At 42.8% G+C, this 19627-nt stretch overlaps 1 protein-coding gene across 1 annotated transcript in view; it reads right to left on the minus strand.

The window, feature by feature from the left end:
• Positions 1 to 19411, minus strand: part of USP7 (ubiquitin specific peptidase 7) — a 69777-nt gene extending 50366 nt beyond the window's left edge. Inside the window, exon 1 of the mRNA XM_071571580.1 lies at positions 18750 to 19411. Within this exon, the coding sequence (XP_071427681.1) occupies positions 18750 to 18831 (82 nt within the window). The 5' untranslated portion in view covers positions 18832 to 19411. The remainder of the gene's footprint in view (positions 1 to 18749) is intronic.
• Between the last annotated feature and the right edge of the window lie 216 nt (positions 19412 to 19627).

Genomic DNA, 19627 nt, shown 5'->3' on the forward strand with positions numbered 1-19627 from the left:
TGCACCAATGAGCGGGGGCTGCCCGTGCTGATAAATCCTCACCTCATGTCAGGGGCGCTTTTACAAGTCGAGATTAACCGTGGGGAAAACGACAACAACAATTAAACCATTCAAGCTTTGAGGTTTGTTGGTTTTTGGTGTGCGTTTTTTTTTGTTGTTAAGTCCTTTATGTGAACTGATACACAGTCAGTCACACGTTCGGCCTGGGAACACGGGGACATTTACAGCCTCCTGCCACTGACACGGGAGCACTGCTGACAAAAGCATTATTTTCTACTGAAATTCAGTTTTCATTATGTCTAGTAACAGATACATTTCAGGCATATTAGCAACCCATGATTTTCAAGAGATTCCAACTACCCAAAAAAACCCAAACCCCACACTTCTGGTTAATTTTACCATTTGTTTTCACTGTAATTAACAAGAAGTAATTATGTTCTCACCTAAAATTAACAACTGCAAAAACAGCAAAATAAAAAACATTCCTTTTTCAAATTAGATGCTTTATAATGAGCTAGAAAAGAAGCTGCTGCTTTCTTGTTCTCTAAGACACAGATTTCAGTCTTCTATTCACCACCAGTTTCCCAAATTCCTGAAAAACATGGTTCCCAGGAGCTTTTGAGGTTGTTACTTAATAAGCTCAATCTCCTGCCCTCACCTGTTTCCACTGTCCCATGTTCTACAAAAACTTCACTGACCAAGTAGGACAAGCAGGGAATGCCAAGGAAGTGCCCAGATGAAGGGGGAGATTTGGTGACGCCCTTGCCTTGAACAGGCCAAAGGCCCAGGGGCTGGCACTGAGAAAGGAGAGGCTGGGGGGTGATTTGCCCCAGCCTGATCCCATTTGGCACAGAAATCCCCTCCCCTACATCAGTGTCACCATTCTGACTGGAGTCTCCATGAAAATTTTGGAGTCTGGACACTCACACGAAACCAGAGCCATGAAATTTCTGGCCAGCCTTAATTTACTGCAGCATCTGCCAGGTGGCCACTCTCTGCCTTCTCCTACTTTGTAGCATGAACACTGGCATTCATTAAAATAATTTTAAAAGCCTGGACAGAGGACTAAATCAAGAGTCTTCCTCAGTCTTTACAAGAGAACCATTAAAACCCAAAGCAGTTTAGGCTTTCTTCAGCTTTAACCTTTAAATAAGATTTAACCTTTATTGTTCCTTTTCTTTCTGACAGCAACCTTTCTACCCCCAAGTGTTAATGCACGGAAATAATTATTTAGGCTCTGAGAAGAACTGATAATTGTGGTACAATGTTCTGAACAACAACTTCGCTTTACTGCTTTGAAGATGGAAGTTGCTGCACCAAAAATATCCAAATATTAGCAGGCACCATAATTAGAAATAAACTGTGTTAATTATTTAATGCTGCCTACATGGTGAGCAACTTTCTTTAAACAAGGAACAGCTGAAAAACTGTTTTGTACAGAATCTTGGGTGTTGGTCTCCATTATTTATCAAGGAACTCTTAAAAGAACACAGAACAGGAACTTTACAATCCTCAGTTAAGTACTCACTGACAATTTTATCATTTCTTCTTTGTCAGCAATTTTAAGTCACTTTTTGTTTTTCACTGAAAAAGAAAACTCTCAAGTGACTAAAAAAGCTTCTCCTGTTAAACTATTCTGGTGTCAAAAAGGCTGCCATGGGACCATGAAACCAAGTCCATGTATTAGCTAAGCAATCGCAATCAAAAATGAAGCTATACTTTGTATTCTAGAGCAAACAATATACATACCAAAAAGGCCAAGAATACACACATTTTGAGGCTAACTTGCTTTACCAAATCCCAACACAAATGCACTGAAATCCATGAGGCAAAGAAGTTGCCATGTACCCCTGCAAACAGTTGAATTCAGACCTCCAAACCAAGCTACTTGGAATACAAGCAATAAAACAGAACCTACTGATAAACACTGGAACACCTGTAAGGCAGCAATCTTTTAAAACTCTATCACAGAGCTTCTTGAACCCTGTACATCACACACTAACATTTGCACCTGCAAACTTCAAAACAGCACAGTTTATGCAAACAACTATTTCAGAAACAGAAATTTGAGAGACACATTCAAGAAATGAGACCTCACACCTCTGTAATTTAGATTTCATCTTACAGTGCAACCAACTGGCAAGGGTGGAGGGATGATGATGCTTTTGATGGAGTTTATTGCATATGCTGGGGCTCTTGGGTATCTCAGTGCTCTAAAAATGTCCTGACATATCACCACCCAAATAAGTTTTTCCCCTGAAAAGGGAGACAAAACAAACTGTTGAAAATTCTGCTTTTTCCTTGGAAAACCAGTAACTTCACATGTGTTAGCACTTATAATTAGCACATTTTTCATCAAAAACACATTCTGAAGAGGAAATTGTACTTCACTGCTCACATGCTTGTTGCATATTTACTTTCTTACTACATATTACATTTTACTTTTTGTTTCATGAGCCAAATCCTCAGACAATATTTCAATGGCTTTCTGGTCAACTATTCTTAGAGCATAAAAGCAACAAAACACTTGCAAATGCATCTTAGAACAGCTGACTGTTGCGTGTCACCCAGTGAATTACATCTTTCTTATGCTTTGCAGAACACCCTCATTCCAGAAATACATTCCCAATCTCAATACTCTATTCTTTCTGGCAAATCTTCCCAACTACTTCTATTTTTGCTCCATTGCTAGTGCCACTCATCTGAAGCAAATTTTGAGGACTTCCAAAATTAATTACTGCCTTCCTGCCTTGCCTCTGGCTAAGAGCTGGTATAAACACCACCACTGAACTAAGCTGTATCTCAAATTCCTTATTCTATTGCTGATGAAAGATTCTTCCTTTGTCTCAGGAAAACCAAAAGTCCCTTAAGTTTTCTCCACACCCTGTTATTTTTCTCTCTAATATTGTGGTCTCTGCCACCCTCAGCCACTACAAACTCACACACAGCTGGCACAGAAACCCTCACTACTCACACTTCTTTTGCCCGAGCTACTCCATCTACATTTCCTGCTATAACTTTTATCCCACAAATGCTCTCACAGTTTTGAGTATATTCCCAGAGAATACACAAACAGATTTTTTTTGTCAATCCTCCCCATTACTGGATCCTTATCTCATTTCCTCTCTTTTTCCTGGACTACTCTTCCAGGACTTTAAAACTTCTGCTTGAAGGGGTGTGAGCCTGGGACAGTGCATGGCAGTGGGTCACAGGGGAGGAGAGAAAAATAAACCCAAACACAGAGGTACACCACAAACTGTCTAGTATGTAATTCTTGGCACTTCCTCAGCTCCAGACCTTTTTCACCAAACAAATTTAATTAAGAAGCCGTAAGGATGTTTCTCCTTTTAGAAGCAGAGAGGACACAATTGGAGAGATCTTGCTTAAGAGACAGCAGAACGTACAGAAAAAAAAAGTATCTGCAACCAATGTGCACTATTTGCCAGTTTTTAATCTAAAAGTCACTAATTTAGTACATTAAACTGATCAAATTGAAGCAGAGAGCTCCAATTTAAATACCATTAGTCAGGTCTGACCCAAACTTGAAACAAGATCCAGATGTTACTGGGCAAAGTCAGGATTTAAGAATTACTAGAGACAGTAGCAATTTAACTGCAACTGTTCTCCTTTCTGGAAGGGGAAACCTTTTTTCTGAAAGTAAGGAAGAGACATGCTGTGCCTTTGCAACGAAGAATAAGAAGACTATTAAAAACCAAAGACAAAACAGACAGGGACAGAAAACAGAATTCTTATTTTAATGGTAGTTACCAGGGAGGAGAAGCTGCTCTCTGGCACGCAGCACTCAGACCAGCAAAGGAACCAAACTAAACCTTTGAAACAATATTCAGTTGTTTCACCCACAAAAAGCAGGTGGCTACAAGTGGCAATGTGCTGAGTTTATCTGTCTGGTAACACAACACTGGCACACTTCTAACAGCTATGCTACACAAAAGAAAATTTATCTGTGCACATTCAACATGAGTGTCTTTACCTGTTTAAGCTTGTTCACAAACCCCATCAGACACAATACATTGTCTAGATTTTTACCTCTCACATTTTCCCCCATTACATCCTTTGACCAGAAAAATGTTAAAATAAACGTACACGTTTTGATTTGGTCTAATCCATATGGCCAAACTCAGGTATTTTAATGTTCCTGCGGATGCTTCATTATTGATGCATTTTTAATACACTTTAAGATCAAAGAAACCCCACAAGACCAAAAAGAGAGAAACACAGACAAGGGATAGGGTGAGTACATGTCTATCTCACTTTGCCTTGGACAGTCTGGGTAAAAAAGAGACTTCATTAAACATCCAGAGGATAACCTGTGGGATGCTTGAGATCTCAGGGATTTTATCAGACAACTTCTATCAAGCTGTAGGATCTCCCCATGCTGCCCTTCTCAAGGCAAGGCCCTGGGATTTAAGCCACTTGCAGCTGTGCAGGAGAGGAAACAGACACTGCACACACAGAAGGAACAGCACAGCCACTACTGCTGGGTTGCACAATGCCAGACAAAAAGGTGTTCCTTCATGGTACAGGACACTGCAAATGTCACCTTCTCTTCTTTGAAAATGAAAATATTTACTTCAGTGCTGACACAGAATAAATGACCCCAGAAGCAAGAGAAATACCTTTCAACATAACTTACAGGCACCTGAATTCAGCTTTTACTGTTGTTTCTGCCATCCCACCTGCCTAACAATGAAGCGTTCACAGCCAAATTTGCTTTGAACGTTGGTGGAAGGGTATTTTCATTATTTTTTGCAAATCCTGTAGCAACAAACTCCATGAATTTCACAAGCAAACAGAAAGGCCATAAATGTAAGAATTTCAATGCCAGCAGTGTTTACTCCATCACTTAATACAGTCCAGCACTCTTGAAGTCCCAGCATGCTCCCAATTGCTGCAGCCTTCCTTCTCAGGCACGATTCTGATCTCACCCTGCAGAGCTGTACAGGGAACATCCACTTGAATGTTGAGCTCCAGCTACCAGCAAAAAGTAAAGATTATTGCACATCCACCAGTGAATGCACCCCCTGTGCATTTGCACACATGCAAACAAACTCAAGGCACTGGAGTCCCAAGCAGAATCCTGGCATCCCTCTGCAGTGGAGGTCAAGAACCTGCCCTGAGTGACAAACTCTGTTACGTGACAGCATTGCCTGCCCTTGTAACTGCGTGTTACAACTGCTGTTCTAGGGACAGTTTTACACCTTACTTTTCATTTAATGTTTTAGTGTACAAATGCAAAAGTTTTTAGAGAAAGGCATTTTTAATATAAAAAAGCCTGCTGGACATGCACAGTTTCCATGTTATTTTTGTCACCAATTTTAACAAGTATGCAAAGAGACTGGCTCAAACAAGATACAGCTTTCACACTTTCTGTTCTATAAGTGAGAGCTACATCAGAAACAGTAGTATTGGTATTATTTATAGAAATAAGTACTATTTTAGTATTACTGATGCTATTATTGTAAGTCAATTTCCATAAATACTTTATTTGGGATTGAAGAAATAATCCTACACTTTATTTCATATACTGGTGTACTTGGTCTGGCCAGATCTCACACCAAGATCAGCAATTCAAGTGTAGCAACACAGTTTCTCAACATCCAGCAGTCAGAATCCGTGTTTACACAGGTTCACAATCCTCGTGATGCTTTCTCCTCAGGTGGAAACAGAAATGAGAAACAGCAGACAAAAAGCCTGAGTTCTAGGTCATTAAGGATTTTCAAGGCTAGACTGTATTTGAGTTTTGTTCAGGAGTACAGACAGGATCAGTGAAGACCATGGCAGGTACAGGGTGTACAGAGATGGCAGGCACAGGGTGTTCACGCAGGGCTGCTCCTGCCACTGCTGGGTCCTGCTTCCTGCACTGGTGCTTTCTAAACTTTTTATAATGGTAAATGTGCATTTCAGTATAGCTCCAACAACTTAACTCCAATCCTTATATTTGTTTACCACTCCTTGAAGAAAACATCTGACAAAGCTGATGAAGCTCTGTAGAAAGGAGAAGGTGTTTCTCATCAGTACCAGTGGAATATCTACAGCAATTTGTATTGTCTCCTAAATCTTACAACACAGCAAGTGGTTTAAACAATCTGGGCAGGCCACAAATCAAATTACTCAGGTATATCCAGGTGCTGAACTACCATTAAAATAGCATCTTAAAAGAGCTTTTGCTGCTGAAGAAGATCACAGAGACAGTCCAAATTTCTCTGTAGATCAAGGAGGCAGCTGCCTGCATTCTGCCATGACACAACTTAGTTACAGATCCCACTGAGTGAATTAACATGGGAGAAACAGTAGGGTGAGCAAAGGATTGCAGCTCCCAGCAAACTCAAGCCCACTAAACATAATCAAGTTTGCAGCTATCTTTGAATATAAGCTGAACTTCTGAAGTTCCCATATACCACCAGCAATTCCAGGTTACCCATTTGAGTGCTGGCACCACTCCCTGCCTGGAAGGCACTCAACACACCATCTTCTCAGCAGCAGCAGGAGAAAAGGAGCAGATATCCCTCCAGCCTCTCCTCTGCTCAGGTCCAAAGCGCATCTTGACAAGATGCAACCAAGAACAAGGCACTCTTCCCAGCTGCCCACTTCTCCAGCTGCTCTTCTGAACCAGACCAGGAGAAGGTGCACAATGATTCCTTTGAAAGCAGTGGTCTATTTTCAAAGCTACTCCTCTGAAGACACCCCTTCCTCGACCTGTGGTGCACCCTCACCTGGAAACACATAAAGGAGCCTTCTGCCATCCCCACAACAGGTCACCAAGCTGGGAGATCTCCCCCAAGGAGAGAGTGCTGCCAGGAAGAGGACAGTGGCCACATTAACTGGCCTGGTACACCACATGGCTACGGGGGTGCAAAACATCCCCTCTGGTGAAGCAAGTTACCAAATTAATAACCCCTTCCCAAATTTCTGACCATGTAGAAATCAAAATTGCATACTACCAACAACAACAGATTTACAACACCAAGAGTTTAACTTGCTTTTCACAGTATGCAACTGTCCATATTTAGGGTAGAAATGAACCATAATTGCTCAACAACTGCACTTACTTAAAAAGCCTTACTTCAGAAAACACAAATATGTATTTACAAAGCTGCATCCTGCCAAAAATTTTAAATACTTTTATTGTACACCTATGCTTTGATTTAATAAAGCATGCATCTGAGGTGGTTAATGTGCATTTCAAGGTATATTAAAAATGAGAGATCAAAAATTAGCATTAGCCCATTTAATCTCTGCCAGTATTTTGCCCCAGCTGCACTAACTAGACACTGTCTAGCATTAAGCCTGTCAGTACTAAGCCAGTTTTACATTCTTAGGTCTAACCTGTGAACGTGATGCTAATAGCAATAGGCAAACTCTAAGCTGAATTCAAAATGACTAAAATTTCACACATCATTTTCTGTCAACTTTCTAGATCGGGAAACACATCAACTCTGAAACTTCTTTTAACAGACCTGCTAAAAACCTGTATGATCCAAAGACATTCCAGAAAACAGTGTCCCCTGTTTAAACTGAGACCATTACAGTGGCCAGAGCTTGGCTGGTTGAACAGCATCAACTCCAGGTCTGAATGCAACCTGGAAAGTTTTATCCCTGTGCTGAAAATATCACAAGAATATCCAGTTTGGAGGCTAATCCCCCCAGAAATACATTTAGCTTATGATTTGAGGCAAATGTTTGACGTTCAGAATGAACTAAAGTCAGAAAATAGTAACCCACTCAGTACAGGCAAGAAAGCTGAAGATCCTTCAGATGTATCTCAGAGTTGGAAAATGCAAGAGACTATATTTGGCTACAAGGAAAACCCTTGTGAGGGGGGAAAACAAAGGCAACAGAAGTGAAGACATCCAGAAGCAGACCTGTAATGGGAACAATTTTATCCCCAGAAGTGGTTTGCATTTGAACAACATTCAATTTTTATAATGGAAAAACCATGTGCCTGCATTAAGAGCTGTGTAAGCTTGGATTTTATACCCTTGGAACTTTGTTACACCTCTGCAAAGCATTTCTTGGGAGAGATAGTCCCGGGGCCAAATAAAGGGTCTTGGGAATGTTTGTTTGTTTGTTTTAAATTATAGGAGTCATTTATGGCTTAAGAGTCTTCTCCTACTCCTGCCTCCTCAGTCAAGTTGACCCACTTGTTTGTGGGGTCAAACAATAAAGCAGAACAGTGAACTGAGCTAGGTAAAAAATAAATCCAAAATAAGGACGTTATTTTAAATTCAGATATTTTCATTCATCTCCTTATGACCAAGGAGAAAAAACGGGAAGCACAGAGGTCAAAAAAAAAGCTGCTCTGCAAGATACCTCCTCTCTGAAGTAGTGCTAAAGTGAACTAGACATAACTCTTCCCCTGGCTGCTTGCAGAAGATAAAAGTCATCTGATATGATGAAGTCTGGTGCCCAGACCAAAATCCAGGGCCATCCCTGCAGCTGGTGCTCAGTTTTGGGTCAGACTCCTCTTTCTTGCAGGCACTATTCTGTGCTGGACTGCTGCCCAGCCACCTGAGACTGCACCAGTTACAACAGACTCCTTGGATGTGGGAGACGTTTGACACTTCTGGCTCCGCAGGGGCCCAGCACACACACCTGCTGAGTGAGCTTCTGCTACACTGATTTAAGCAAGAGCTACATAACAATAATAATCTTGAAGAAAATGGGTCTTTGAAGGTGTGTTCTGTGTTGAATTCAGTGCTAATACGCCAACATTACTATCAAAACAAGTGTTTACACATTTGGATATGTAAGGCACTGGGAAGGTGCCCATGGCTCGTGTTCAGCCCATGACTAAGCTGTACTTCAAGCCACCACATACTATTCTTGGATTTAACTTCAGTTTTGTTCTTCAAAGGTGCCATGAAGAATCTAATTTTTGATTCATCTTCATTATTAGTTGCAATGGGCAGGCATGATTTGAAAGACAACAAATAAACATACTGACAGAACCACTTCAGGCATGGGCTCTCACTGCACTCACATTAACAACTCTCAGTTCATTACACTGCAGGATGCTGAAAGGTCTTATAGTTGGAATGTTTTTGTAATTCAGCAAGAGAGGTCACTGACCAATAAAGCTGAAGTGTTTTCATCCCAAATTTAAAAGTCTGAATACAGATACTGAGGTTCCACACACCTTTCAATGGCAGTGTCAACACACTCAGTCCCAGCTCTACACCCCGACCTTCCCCAGAGCCAGCTCAGCTCCTGTTCAGCTGAAGGGACTGGAGAGCCCACTGGTTTCACTCCTTCTCTCCAGCAAAGCAGAGAGGACAGAACATTGGTTGCTTATCAGCGGGCAACTAACACAGGCAACACATGATCCGCTTCTGTGCAACTTTGTAATCTTTTTCCTATTAATCTATGCTATCATCGAGAGAGGGTTTCCCCCAGCAGAGCTCCACTGGTAAGCAAAGGAGCTGCAGAGCTTTCCCTCCTTAAGAAGGAAGCCCTAAGAATCCTTTCCAGTAAGTACCATGTACCTCCCACACCAATCCTTTCCTACTTTAGATGATACATGAGCCTGATGAACAAAACAGCTTAAAAAAATTGGACAAATCTGCTGAAGACAAGAAAATATTTTAAAATCAATATGAAACTGAAGCAATACATTTGAAGAAACAAACAACTGTTATAAAATCTTATTGTTAAACTTTTAGAATTAACTACTTTTAAAGAAGTTATTAGTAAGTTTTGATTTCTGGAAGATTTTGTTTGAGTTTTGCTGCTTATTTTTAGTTCTCACTTTTATAAAGAAAAAAAAAAAGAAAAAGCCCAGCACTTAAGCTTATGGTTACTTTCATGGCATGACAGAAATATTGCAAACCATTATACTAGTTTTCAAGGGAACTGTTTTTTGGTCAAGGATGTAAGTTCAAGAAGTATCTGAAACAGTGAGACTAAAACAAAGGATATAAAAGCCACACAGGAAGAATGAGAAGAGGGAAAGGAAAGCAGAAGAAAAGTAAAACGCTGCTACTGTAATTGCTACTAACAGGGAGGGGTTTGCAGGTGGCTTGTGACCTGCTGTTTAATTCATACAATTTAGAGACATCTTTAAGTTATCTCTGTATTCAAACTTCTAATAGTATTTACTGTTCTCCAGAATTAGGTTCACCTCTTGATATTATTAAGCAACTAACACTTAACCAGGTGAAAAATTCTTTAGAAGAGGTCAGTTCCTTGCTACTTCCAATGAAAAAAATGAATCTATCTTTAGCTTGACTTAATGAACAATAAAAAAGGTTCACACAGCCTCTGCTTAAGCAGATACCATTTTAAAACAAGTACACCTCTCACTGTCTTAGGACTTGAAGCCCATATACCCACACAGCACCACCTGAGTGGCCAGTCAGCTCTAACTCCATAACAGAAACAAATTAGATTAAGGGAGAATTAAGACACACACTGAAGGCAAACTTGTGTCTAAACATTGTTACCTGATCATGGTTACCAGAAACATCTGGTGATGTGTAACTGAGATGTATTTCACCACTACCGAACAGCAAAGAGTTGGCTGCACCAAGAGAACTGTCTGGCTTTGCAAGCAGGAAGGGAGAACACAAGCTCTGCCCCACCTCCCAATGAGGTGATCTCAATTTGTGGAAAAAAACAAAGGTGATGTAGAAACCACCACGCTCCAGTACCAGGATTCAAAACTCCACCTTGACTGCCCAAAACAATATGTGTCTTTAGATAAGGGAAGAAAAAATAAATAAATAAAACTAAACCAAACTGTTCACTCCTCAAACATTTCTTAATTCTTTTCTGGTAATCAAAGACTACCAAGACAAAAAACTGCACCAGGTTACTGTCCAAAAACTGCATAATGCTAAATAACAATAGTCATACAGGAGCTGGAGCAGCCTGGTAGGATCAGGTCCATAACAGTCCCTATCACAGCTGATGGATAAAATAGTGATGGGTGGAACTAAGATCCCAGATGCAGGGTGGCCAGCCTTTGGGATCCCAACACCTGCAAACAACAATGTTGGCATCACTACAAGCCACAAGCCCCCCCAGTGCCACCACCATGTCCAGCACAGCAGAACTCCAGAACAGGGACAAGGTTAAAACACCAGCTGAAAAGTCCTCATCCTCTGCTGACGGGTAAGAGCTGAACTGCACAGGGGAGCAACAGGAGGAGGAGGCACACTTGCCCCAGTGCCCATGCAGGGTGGTTTCCTCTGCATCTGGGGGTTGGATTTTCCCCCACTCTACAGAATATCATGAGGCACAGCCAGGTCTGGGAGACTGTGGGCAACCATATGTGAGATGCTCCAGCAAACAGACAGACCCCAACATGGTCCAGTCTGAAACTGTAGCCTAGAACTTATCCAGCACATTCATAGCTCAGAAGTTTTACACCAAAAATTTCCTACCTCAGAATAATGTGTTGATCTTACACTGGAAAGTCTGCGCCTTTTCTTAAAAATGTAATTTCTCTCCTCTTAAGTAGTGTTTTCTTTCTATCTATCTATAAACTAATTTATCTGTCCGAAAGCTAATTTATTACCTTATCTACTACAGATGTAAAATATGTACATTTTAATTTACCAATTAGCCATTTTATGAAACAAATTTACACCACCAATGCCTGATCTATTTATCAGAAAGAATATTAACCCACTAAATTGTATTTGGAATTTAAAACCTTCACCCAGTTTTAATATGCACTCTCATACTTTTACTAAAATCTCCATTCAAATTCTGTTGGATAATATCAGATATTAGAAAATAACACATTGAAACATATGGGAAGGAAAATCTCTGTTGTGGAAACATACAAGCATTCCTTTTTTCAAACATGGCTCAACAGAAATTCATCCAATTGCTGTATTAGTATAACATCATGTTTAGAGCCCTAAAGCAAAATTATCCTTAGATCTTTACAAAAACACACATGCACAGCTGGAAATGCCATATTTCAAAAAAACATCCTTACAGTTGCACCTTGTAAAATCACCAGATGATCAAGCTTAGAGCTCAGTCAACACCAATGATACTCCTACACATCCTTTGCTATTTACACTAGGAAAGGGAAATTATGAAAAATGACCTTAAGAATTTTCACAGATTTCTGCATTTAAAGCACGTTGTGCAGGAGCACATTCAACCCCTTAACACACAAAACATAAAGCTCCAAGTTCTGTTTTCCAGCACCTTTCTGTTTCATATCAAGGAGATGTGACTGAATTAAATAAAACCTCCTCAACTATCCTAGGTTGCAAAACACTGCAGTACTGCTAAAAAAAACAAGTATCTATTTTGCACTTTCTCCTCATACGACATTCCAGCTCACTATTCACATTGTCTTCCTCTGGCTTGCAATATGTTTTGGAGTCCAAGTTGAGGTGCTCATTTCTGTGTGGAAAACCCTGTAGTGTTCAGGACACCTGGAAGATTTTCTGTCTCCACATACCACATGTGTGCAAGATTAAGCTGAGGTACCAGAGTTTTCTCTTCCTGAATTTAATTAGGATGCTCCTGGCACACCTTCTCTGAATGGCATCACTCTGGAGTTCTCCCTGACTGCACTTTACAGCTGCAGTCAGGGAGAACTCCAGGTTTGCAGGCACTGAACATCCTGTTCTCCTAAGATGTTTGATGCTACAAAGCACGATGGTTTTGTTCAAGTCTTCACTATTAAGTAGGTCTGGAATGACTTATTTTGGTAATGTTTAAAACAGCTGCCAAACAGCAATTAAAAACACTAACTGAGCTACACTGTACTGATTACAGCAGGGAATTTTAGTTTTCTCAAAATTTATCACTCAGTTTTAATTTCCACATTTTTAAAGAATCTTGTTTATGCACATGCTGTTATGCTGGACAATCATGCTGTTATTTTAGATGCATATTATATCAAATATAAAGTCATTTATGAATGTATTTTTAAATTCTGACAATCCCAAAGGTTCCTAGGCACTACAGTAAAACACTAATACAGTCTTCCCCAAACTAGAAATAGTCACCATAGTATTTTTAAAATCCATCTACTAATTTCCAGAAGCTTAATTATTTCTAGGTGACAAAAGCTCAGCCTTCCAGGCAATCCAGGCAAATCAAAGTCAGAATAAGACATTATTTCCAAGCTGACCATTATTCATTTTGCTGGCAAGACATTCTAGTTCCATTCAATGTTTCTAAACTTACAGAACTTGTTTGACTACAATCAGCAAGCCAAGCTGAAAAATAAATGGATTAGCAGAAATATTAAAATGTGTTAAATCTAAGCCTGAAACAATATGCACAGATACAACATAATGCTACAGCCTTTGCTACTGATTAGGTGCACCTTCACTCCTTGCACTAGTGCATGAAACTAAAATGACAAAACCACCGCAGCAAAATACTTTAAGTGACCAATGAAAAAAGTTTCAGAAAGCAACATTGTATCTTTAATAACTTGACAAGTAAGACAGGCACCCTCCAGCCCCGCTTCTACTTACCAAAACACTTCGTAATAACTGAATCCTGTTGCCCCTAATGTCAAACTAGCACATAGCAGATTTTGATATATTAATATACATATATATTTGAGGGGAAAAAAGCACACTTGCTATGGATTACTAACGCCTTGCATTGCAAGCCACCAATTTTACTTTTTCTCAACAAATGTCCTACAGCCCCAAGATACAAAGTCAAATTAAAGCAACTGATCAGAGACTCCTCAAAGCACAAACTAATGCTAACAATGCCCTATTTTAAATTTATTATCATTCCAGAAAAATTGGATGCTCTCAAGCTTTAAACCAGTTCATTTTCACCCTTACCCTAAATATCGAATGATGTCATGCAAGATGTACTGGCTAAACTGGTTTAGCTGCCAGAGGCTCCATGTGTTTAGATTTGCTTGTGATAAATTACTTAGCAGCAATGAAACTGATTCCATCAGTTTTAAACAATTAACTTCATCTGCTTTTTTAAAGTAGTTTGTGTTCCTATTACTTTTACACACACAACTTGATAACTTGTTACTTCACTTCCTATGGCTACCTGGGAACAACGAGGAGCAGATTCCACCACTCAATCAACAGTTTGGAACAACTGGGGTGTAGTAAGAGAGTCCAAGACACACAGCTCTCCCTGAGGAGCCCAACCTGTGCTTCCCTCTGACTACTATTCCACAACTTCCACTTCTCCCTCATAGAAAGTTTAACAAATGTGATGACCTACAGAGCACCCAGCCCATGAAGAATGCACAGAAGAAATTCTAGACAGTTGCTACTACTCTTCAGAAGTCATCAATGCCACTTTCCAGTTGGCATGAAGTTGTTATTTGAGAATGATCCAATGCACATCTTTTTCCAAGGCTGAGCCTGCTGTTTCCAGAGCTAATAAACATGACCATTACTGGGAATACAAGGCCAGGCCCAGTTCTTCACTCCAGGTATAACCTCAGAATTCACCTCATTTTGGTTGTTGTCCACTGCATCAGCATTTTTATCCTCCCTCACTTGACCATCATCTACTTATGGAAAAATGTCAAGGCTGGAGAGTGGAAGGGGCAGGAAGAATATAAAAACAGACACCTATAATCCTATGAATTTAGTCTGCATACTCTCTCAAACATACAGTCCCATTTTATCACTACCTGACTAGAAGCCACATAGAAGACAGCAAAGCAGCTCAGGGGAAAAGAGGGATACAGGTCTTCAGGAAAAAGGCATGGAAGCAAGCAAAAAAGAAATGAACACTGTGTTATGTATGCAAATGATATTAAATTGCCAGGAATTGAGAATAGTAATGAGGACAAAATAGGAGAGGGAAGCAAGCAGTCAGAACATAAGCAAAAAATAATTTAAGTACTCAAGACCAGTGTCACACAGTGGGTCAGAAATCTAGCAAATTCTGTCAGTAATAAACAATGCAGGAATGAACAGCAAACACCACAAACTTTCAGCTGCATGGAAACTGCAAAAAAGTGCAATTTTAAACTCTTCACATACATAACACACAAACAAGTCAAGTTATTTCTTGGGATTTTTTGTAAATATCTGGCACCATTTCACCTGAAATTCAAACCTCAATTTTAAGCTGTCCTATAAGATGCCATTGCTTGAGAGGCTGCAGAGCTGACACAAGGAGAGAACACCAGCATGTGACCTCAACCACCGGTCCCCTCTGTGTTTCTGGACTGGGACACTGTCTTGCTAAGCCTGTGCTGGCTCCTTCAGGAAAGAAACTTCCCTAATGGGAAACACACGTACATACCGAACTATGGGCAGAGGCTGAACCTACAACAAAACAGATTCAAATTATAAACAAGGGAAACTTACAGTTATTAAGCTGCAAATGAGTCTTTGCATGAAAGAACTTTTTGAAATATGTAACTGTGGATTTGTGCTAAGCCCAGTTCTTTGAAGCTCACACATTTGTGAAAAGATGTTACAGAGGAAGCACATATAAAGTATCAGACTTGGATTCAATTACACTTTATAGAGTAACTCACTAGCAATGCAAGAGCCATAATTTTTTTGCATGATAAAGCAAACTACACACCCTACTAGCAGTACAGAAAAACTATTATTTATTTATTCCACTAAATTTATTTAGCATATAAATAAACTCTTCAGAATTTCTACAGGATAATTTACTAATCGCCACCCCGAACTGTTAATTTATCAAACACCCAGGCACCAACGGCTCATCTGCACTCCCGCTCTGTTTCGGCCCAAAGGCAGCCACAGCAGCCAGAATCACAGGCTTTTATGCAGCAATGAATAAATGAGGAGTGCACACAAAATCCATGACCAGCGACAGAATTTGGCCAGGTAACTGTCAGCATCTGTGCCACCTCAAGCAGCCCTTCTTGCTCCTTCCTGCCCCAATTCCAAACCTCCACCACATCCATACAACACCAGGCAGGGTTGAAGAGTGAAAGAAATTCAAAACCCAAAGTACATTTTAACATCCCCCTTTTTGTTTGTAACAGTCACAGGGAGGTGCCCTAACCCAACCTGGTGTGGCACACAAGGTGAAAACCAGAGGCAGCAAACCCTGTTTGTCCACGTGTCCTCGGGAAGGGGCTGCCTTCAGCTGCAGGGACACAATCCCTACAGTGCTCAGAAATTTCAAGTTTCTCTGTCCACATATCCCTACTGCCAAGGCTCAGCAAGGCTAAAGCTGATTACAAACAACACCCACATGCAACAACACTAAATACCCAAACAAGATCCTGGTATCACCACAGCATTCTAACAAGTACTACAAGTAGGTGAGGCTGCATCACACCTGGTCCCGCTGAGCAGGGACCTGCCCCTCACCATGGCTGTCATTGCTTCTTTCCTTCATGATGCAGAGATTAATTTTTCTTTTTAATAGGAATATCTTCATAACTCACTAAGTTCGACAGTCCTCTCTAGTACTACTTTCATTTACCAACAGTGTCCATAAGGTCATCAAGGAAGAGTAAATTAGTCATAAGGGAAAGGGGAGGGAAAAAGACAGGGACGTGAGAGCAGATACTCAAAATACCATATCTGATTCAATCCTGAAGAGTTTAATTCCACACTTTGATTACTATGTCTGAAATTATTTGTCACAAAAAACTGTTCATCTAGTGTAGCTTTACAGAGACTAAGCAAACCTTCACATAATTCAGAATCAAGATGTGCAGTTTTCCACTGCACATTCTTCACATACCTCCTAAATCTAACGTGATCACTCACTGAAGAATGGCATCCCACACTGCTCTGTGCATGTTAAAATTAAGCTAACTACATGCTATTAAGTATTTTCCTCACTGCTTCAAAACATCTCTAAAGAAAACACAAACACCCATATATTAAGATGATGAACAATGTTTTACACATTAAATGAATATATACTCATGATGTCAACTTTTATTAAAAGTGAACAATAACCTGATCTCTGCAGTCTTGTAAACATATTTCTCAATAAAAATCAAGTATTGGAATAAAACTCCAAAGGCTAAACTTATTTTGTTTTGTTTTTACATAAATGGACAGTTCTGTGAAGCTTCACAAATGAGCAAGTTTGTCATATCACCTGGAATCAACTGTGTGTGGCCTAAGAGATTTCAAATACATTTCCAAGACAATGATTTATTCTTAGTGTCACTTTGTTGATATGTGTAGAGACTCTTTCCTCACCCCTCCAAAGGAGGGGGCCACCAGTGTGGTTTTCACAACCACCACAGGGACTTCTGCAAGAATTCTGGACTCCTTTATCCCCACTAGCAGAGGGGATGAAATCCAGAGAAGATCAGGACACCTTTAAACTGTATAAAAATGTTCAGCATGTCACAGTGAGCCCACCATGATGGAGCATCTAGCCCATAAAATTCAAAATAAAAACAGTAAACACAGTCAATATTCTAAAGGACTTGAAAAGGACATTGAGAAAATGCAGATTGCTAAAGGCTATCAATCTGCTGGAAACTATAACCCACAGGATGTTTATATTTTTATGCACATAAATATGAGGTATATTTTAAATCACCTCCTTTTATATATTGGTCCCACTGTAAATAAACACCAGCCCGGAGACTTTTCTAAAGCAAAACTATAAACAGTCACTCGGATAGTAAATAAGTTTTGGTTATTATTGTATGAAATAGAGACACATGTTTAAGAAAGCAAAGCTTTATGTAATGACCTTCTAATCTTGAAATGTAATCTCACAGTCACTGTGACAAACTTCCACTAAAACACCTTCACTCCTCCCGGTTTCAATGGCTATTATTTAGCAGTAAGGCACATTTCCTAAGTCGATTGCCACGTTTTCAAGTCAAATATTTTGAGCTGACAAATATTTACTTCGCTGTTGATTAAAGAGGCCGTACTAGAAGTGGCATCTTCAGAGACAGGCATTCTAAACGATATTCAGGTAGCTGGTGAATTTGACCTCCAAGTCAATCGGTACGAGCAGCTCACTGTGCCTGTCCTTCCTTAGGGAACGAAACCTCGCCGTACATTTGCCCGAAATAATTCTACAGCGTTTAATTCAGACGGAAGGTGGTGTTCAGAGGAGGAGGGTGTGGGAAAACAACACAACCATGAAAAAAAAAGGAAGGGAAAAAAAACAGCCCCGCTAAAGGCACCACTGGAACCTACACCGGACGGGGGTAGGGAACATGCAAACGTAGTGCCTCCTTTATGGAGCCAGCGCAACTGCATGACGGTGCAGGATGCGGGCCGCGGGCTGTGCAGGCGCTACACATGGCCAGGCTGCCCGCCGACCCGCGCAGGCCCGGCCGGCAGCGGGTTCTGTAAATAACCCTCGGAGGGTTAATTAAAAATGGCGAGCAGCGTGACTGCCTGCATACAATGAGCGGCCGGGCAGGGCAGGGCTGCAGCCCCCCGGCAGCCGCGTCCCCTCCGCCCGCCCGAGGATAAACCCTCCCCCGGACCCGCCGCAACTACTTTGGCCGGACCCCCCGTTCCCCCCTCCACGCCCGGCGGGAGGCTCGGAGGGTCCGGGGGCTCCTTTTGTAGCGGCGCTTCCCCCGCACAGCGAATTCCTGTGGAGCCCCTCCGGCCCCGCATCGCAACTTTCCCCGCGTGCCCCGCAGCCCGGGCAGCGCTCCCGGGTGAGCCCCGGGGAAGGGGCCGGCAGGAGCGGCCCGGGCACAGCGTGTTTACCGCGGAGGGCGGCCCGGGATCCCCGAGGGGACGCGGCGGCTAGAGAGCCCCCGGGGAGCGGGGCAGAGAGTGGGGAAACTCTCCGCGGAGTTGAGGGCGAGGGCCCTGCCCCGGCTTTACCTTCCATCTCCATGTCCTCGGGCTCGCTCAGCTGCTGCTCCCCGGGCTTCTGGTGCTGCTGCTGCTGCTGATGGTGGTTCATGTCGGGCAGGGGCTGGGGCTCGGCGGCGGGCTGGGCCTTTCCCGCGGGGTGCTGCGGGCCTGTGTCGGGAGGGGAAGGCGCGGAGGAGCGGCGGGGCCTCGGCAGCGGCCGGGACTGGGCGCCCGGCTCGAGGGGCTGCGGCGGAGCTCCGGCGGGCAGGGAGCGGGGCGCCGGCGGAGGCAGCGAGACGCGCACGTATTTGCTCGCTATTCGCCCAATCTCGGCGGCGGCACCCGGTCGGGGAAAAGGGGCTGGGAGGAGGGACCGGCCGGGGGCGGCGGCAGCGGCTTCCCCGGGGGCCGGAGGAGAAGGGACCGGGAGGGAGGGACGGGAGACCCGGAGTCAGGGCCCGGCGGCTCCCGGCGCTTCCCCTTCCCCCGGCGAGGTGTCCGCGGCGCTGCGAAGTCGGGAAGGCGCCGCGGGGCCCCTGCCGTGCCCTCCCGCCCCCCCCGGCGCCCCGGCACCGCCGCTGGCCCGCTCCCGGCTCGCCGCTCCCGGCCCGCGGGCCGCCCCCGTCGCCCGAGCCCCGGCGCGCTCCTGCCGCTCCGCCGCCGCCAACGCTCAGAGCCTCAAAATGGCGGCTGCGGTAACGCCGTGAAATGTCACATCCGCATGAGGGGGAACAGCCCCGCAGCCGGGGAGGGAGGGAGGGAAGAGGGAGGGGAACAGCGCCGCCGCCGCCGCCACAGGAGGCCGGAGGGGCGGGGACAGGGACAAGGGGGCCGGGCCGGCGCTGCTGTTGCTGCCGCCGCGGCCTCCCCGCAGCGCCGCCGCCACCTGCTCGGGGAGCGCCTCG

The sequence above is a fragment of the Pithys albifrons genome, chromosome 16 (assembly GCF_047495875.1).
Source record: "Pithys albifrons albifrons isolate INPA30051 chromosome 16, PitAlb_v1, whole genome shotgun sequence".
Lineage (NCBI taxonomy): Eukaryota > Metazoa > Chordata > Aves > Passeriformes > Thamnophilidae > Pithys > Pithys albifrons.